At 37.8% G+C, this 4,533-nt stretch overlaps 1 protein-coding gene across 3 annotated transcripts; it reads left to right on the top strand.

The window, feature by feature from the left end:
• Positions 1 to 2,473: 2,473 nt before the first annotated feature.
• Positions 2,474 to 3,841, top strand: dmac2l (distal membrane arm assembly component 2 like). Of its 3 annotated transcripts, none has more exons than XM_010779690.1 (3): positions 2,474 to 2,552; positions 2,677 to 2,773; positions 3,601 to 3,841. In XM_010779690.1, the coding sequence occupies exons 2-3, from the start codon at positions 2,679 to 2,681 to the stop codon at positions 3,815 to 3,817; spliced, it is 312 nt and encodes a 103-aa protein (XP_010777992.1). In that variant the 5' UTR covers positions 2,474 to 2,552; positions 2,677 to 2,678; the 3' UTR covers positions 3,818 to 3,841. The 3 variants fall into 3 exon arrangements, with proteins under 3 accessions (XP_010777992.1, XP_010777993.1, XP_010777994.1); XM_010779691.1 differs by having other exon boundaries at positions 2,480 to 2,548; XM_010779692.1 differs by having other exon boundaries at positions 2,523 to 2,565.
• Positions 3,842 to 4,533: the final 692 nt, after the last annotated feature.

The following is a 4,533-nucleotide window of genomic DNA, read 5'->3' as shown; positions in this document are numbered from 1 at the left end:
CACAGAAAACACACTGGAAGCTGCACTAGGTCAGAAACCAGAGGAGACTGTGAAGTCCACCGTAGACGGACAACTTTTGGACAAAATGTCCTCTCCGTGAAAGGCAGCTCGTTGTGGAACAGCCTCCCAACTCAGATACGGGATTGTCCCACTCTCAATAGTTTTAAAGGTCAACTCAAAGAATAGTTGAGAAACAAACAGACGTGCGATCACCGCTAAATTCACTTTAACTCAGGGGTATCTCCTCTTGCACTTTAGGTAGCACTTGTATCTTATCTTGCACTTTACATGTCGTTGATGCTATATTGTATTACCATGTGATAAATACTTGTGTATGCTGCTCTTGCCTTTTGCACCTTTTTGCATAACATGTATTTTGCTATGTTTTTCAAATGTAATCTTCTTAAATGTTTTATGTGAAAAATGGAAACGAGCTCAAAGCTAAATCTAGCACTGTTACGCTTGACACATTTGAAGGGTTCATTACTGTGCATTGTCCCTGCCAAATAAACGATTAAATTAAAAATAAAATAAATAAACCGTTATAGGTCAAATATGTGCACACACGTTTACTCCTTGTTATCATTTTGAAATGAAAATGCACTGAATTCAGGTGAAGAAGAAGAAGCTTATTTAAGTCTCGTTTTGATGCAGAGATTTGCAGGAACGCAGCACGGCGGAAGTGAAAGCTATTGATTTCTTTCGGGGGTGAAAAGATGTGGAGCGGTTTTATTTTGCTTCTAGGAGGACACGCCCTAGGCTCTGAGTGGAAAGATTGCAAAGATTTGTACATTTTCAGAAATGCAGCCAAACATAGAAGTAGAAGCAGAGCTCTGTGTATTTCAATGTGAAACTTGAATGAAATAATCTGTCCTTAAAATCTAAGTATAACTTGTATAATCATTTTGCCCTTGATTGTGCAGCCCTGACACATACAAAGAATATTTTTTGCATTTCTCTTGAAGTACTAATAAGTAACAGATGGTAAAAGGACAACAAAGCAGGACGAATAAAAGGGTAAAGACAGTTTGGACATCAATTCTTCTTAACCAGTATCCCTCCCGAAGTGTTTATTGTATGCACAAAAACCCCTTGAAAGTGCATTGTCACCTTGTAACAGATCGGGTTCTGCAGAGAGAGGTGTTACGTAATCTACAGCTGAATGCCCTTGGCTCTGACTGGCAATTATTAAAAAAGTTAGTTTCTCACTTGTGGTGTTAAGAAATAATTGGTTTCAAAGTTCAGGTTATTTCTCCACAGCTTGCATGTTGTCCTGTAGCAGACTGCGTGTCGTGTTGTTTGCACCATATGTTTTATTTTGCACCGGGAACTAAATGTTCTTCGTCCATGAACTGCACTCAATACATTAATGAGGTTTCTCTTTTTTGGCTGTTTTTATGGCCTCATTTAATTTAATTTATACTCTTGTAAAGCACTGTGTGATCCTGTTGAATGAAAGGAAATGTATTTAATAAACGTTACTTCCTTTATTTTGTGTTATGCTGCTTTTATTTAACTTTTGAAGGAGCCTTTCAATATGTGCTTGTAACTGAATATACTGACAAAGTTCTTATGGGCAATTATGTTCGTTTCTTATTATCTTATGGCATGATAAGAGTTATTATACTAGGGGACCACAATGGGAATAAGTCTCCAGACATGATTGTGTATTTTTCCTCTTTAATTTTTAACATATGCATACAGCAGTGCAGTGTTATATTGCGTGTCTTAAAGTCAAATCCCCTAAAAAACACATAGACCCATTAGAAATTACAAATGACTCCCAACAGAAAGACAATCCTTGGCTATGCACCAAAAACATTTCAGGATTTTAATTAAATAAAAAGGTATAAGGACAATAAATAAATACATGTGATATAATCCACATAACCTGTTTTTAAAGTTGCCAACTTTTTGTAGGCTACTCAGCTGTGCAATTAAAGCTGAAATGTGACACCTTTAAAAGATTGGTATTACATAAGATTCAGAGACATAAATGTGCTTGATTTGAAGATATGTTTTGTCATTTTGCTTCAAGATATCATTTAAAAATAATCCTATACAAACATTGTTCACCTCCTCCTTCTAAAATAGCATGAATCTTTTGATGTTATATGTGTTAAAACAAACATGCATTAAGTATCCATGCAGGTAGATGCAAGTCTGCTAATTCTCTATCCTACCAAGTAACACCTGATCAGCATTAGCATGTTTTACCTGTGTAGCCGTCGGAACTCCTTTATGGGCCTCGCGGTCCCGACAGCCTTCACAGTCGCTCCACAAAAAGTCCGGATCATGATCACGAAGTTCAGTAACCCTCACACTCCATTGTATAACTATCAGAAACACCTTCAGAGTATCAGTTTTGAGTCTCCTCCTCCCTCCTGTTTCCTGCTGTTAGCATGATGCTACATCCTGAAATCTGAGACATTAACACGCCCCCTTACGGTGCTCTCGGTTCAGCCAATCAGCGAGCACGCTTTTCTGTACGTAAGGGGTACATGAGGTCAGAGCAATGGACGCGTCTCAAATGTAAACAGAGCTCGAGGAAGGTGATATTATTCTGTCTGTGACGCATTTTCAGTATTTATTTGTGTACCTTGTTGGAGCAATAGCATACCGAAAGATATATTAGTGTAGTTTTATAATATAGTTTATTTTCTTTGTGTTTTTCAGATATGAGGCTGTTAACTCGGGCAGTGCAGTGCGCAGTGTCTCAGAGGGAGAGCAGCCGCAGACACTTCTGGGGATGGCTCAATGCAGTGTTTAACAAGTAAAATCATTCAATATATATATTATTGCAACATGGATAAATGATAGAGCTGCAATTTCTAGCTTATGGCTACACTGCAATGCATGGAGATAAGATAACTGATCATATCCAGTGGTGTAAAATAACTAACTACATTTACTCAAGTACTGAACTTAAGTACAATCTTGAGGGACTTGTACTTTAATTGAGTATTTCATTTCATGCTACTTTGCATTTCTACTCCACTACAATTCAGAGGTTAATGTTGTACTTTACTACTACATATATTTAATACCTTTAGTTACTCTACAGATTCAGATTAATGATGTGAAATATAATCAACTCTTAAATCAGACTTTTATTTCCTGTGACCCTCCTTGACTTCACCTCCTCCTCTTCTCTGGCACTTTAATATGTAGGAGGAAATTACATTTTAAGCATCAGTTTGCACGTACTACTTTAAAGCAGATGTGTCTCTTGGCGTAAAGAAGTGGAATTCTTTGCCGAATGATTTAAAGGGCTGTCAGAACATTTTTATGTTTGAGAAAATGTATGAAGAAAGTGTATTTAGACAGTATGAAGTTGACTTTTGATTGTGTTCTGGTTTTATGTTTCAAGATTTGTAAGCAACTGTGACTGAAAGAATATTGCTTTTATTTTACTTTTTAAACATTTTTTTGTTTGCTATTTTTTGTAAGAAGGGGTAGGTAAAATAATATTTTCTTCTCTCTGCTCCTTTCCACCATGCGCTATAAAAAAAAACAGTATAAGTGTACATGTTTTGTTTTAAAATAACTGCCATATGTGGAATAAACAAATAAAATAAAATGAATTCCCCCCCCCCTCAGAGTGGACTATGAGCGGATCCAGACGGTGGGTCCGGACCGGGCCGCCGCAGAGTGGCTGCTCCGCTGCGGGGCCAAAGTCCGGTTCCAGGGTTTGGACCGCTGGCAGCACGACTACAACGCGCTGCCGACCGGACCCCTGGGCCGCTTCAAGATCCAGGGCATCGACGCCACCGAGTCCTGCATCATGTACCGGGGCTTCGACCACCTGGGTACGTGAGCACAGTGAGAAAGAAATAAACAACATTTACAATTCACTCCACATAGGCATGGACTAAAACCAGGAATACATTAGAATTTAGAAATGAAAAATATGCAAGTCAAAATAAATTATTCATGTTCTTACAAGAGATGCAATTAAGTATATTAACATATTTTTTTGCGGTATTTTCATTATATTATATATTTGTCTATTCTAGATATTATTATTTATTTATTTTTATTCCATAATAAATGTATTGTATTTTTTTAAATTATATTCCAATACCTAAGTTTCTACACATTTCTCTTGAATATTTTTTTCTTATTTTTATTGTAATTTTAATATTCATGTTACTCGCCGTGTAAGAGAATCTTTCCGCTCTTTTTAACAGAGTATTACGTTTCGGCCCCCGGCCTGTTAGCAGCCTAAAGCGCCGGATCAATCAAAGATTAAAGGTCCTCTCAGAAAGTCTAAATGTTGCATTAACCTGAGCTGAGCTGAAAGAGATTCTCTGTGTTAACAGGAAAGTGAATCTCTCTCTGATCGCCCCAAAGTGACGCACGCTGCCGGGATGTTTTACACCGAGCGTTAAGAGATTTATTCAGGTGTTAAATCCCTCTCTGTAAACCTAAGTGTGTGTGTGTGTGTGTGTGTGTGTGTGTGTGTGTGTGTGTGTGTGTGTGTGTGTGTGTGTGTGTGTGTGTGTGTGTGTGTGTGTGTGTGTGTGTGTGTGT

Source organism: Notothenia coriiceps, unplaced genomic scaffold (assembly GCF_000735185.1).
Source record: "Notothenia coriiceps isolate Sejong01 unplaced genomic scaffold, NC01 NC01_scaffold00020499, whole genome shotgun sequence".
NCBI classification, from domain to species: domain Eukaryota; kingdom Metazoa; phylum Chordata; class Actinopteri; order Perciformes; family Nototheniidae; genus Notothenia; species Notothenia coriiceps.
This window is presented reverse-complemented; position numbering and strand designations above follow the sequence as displayed.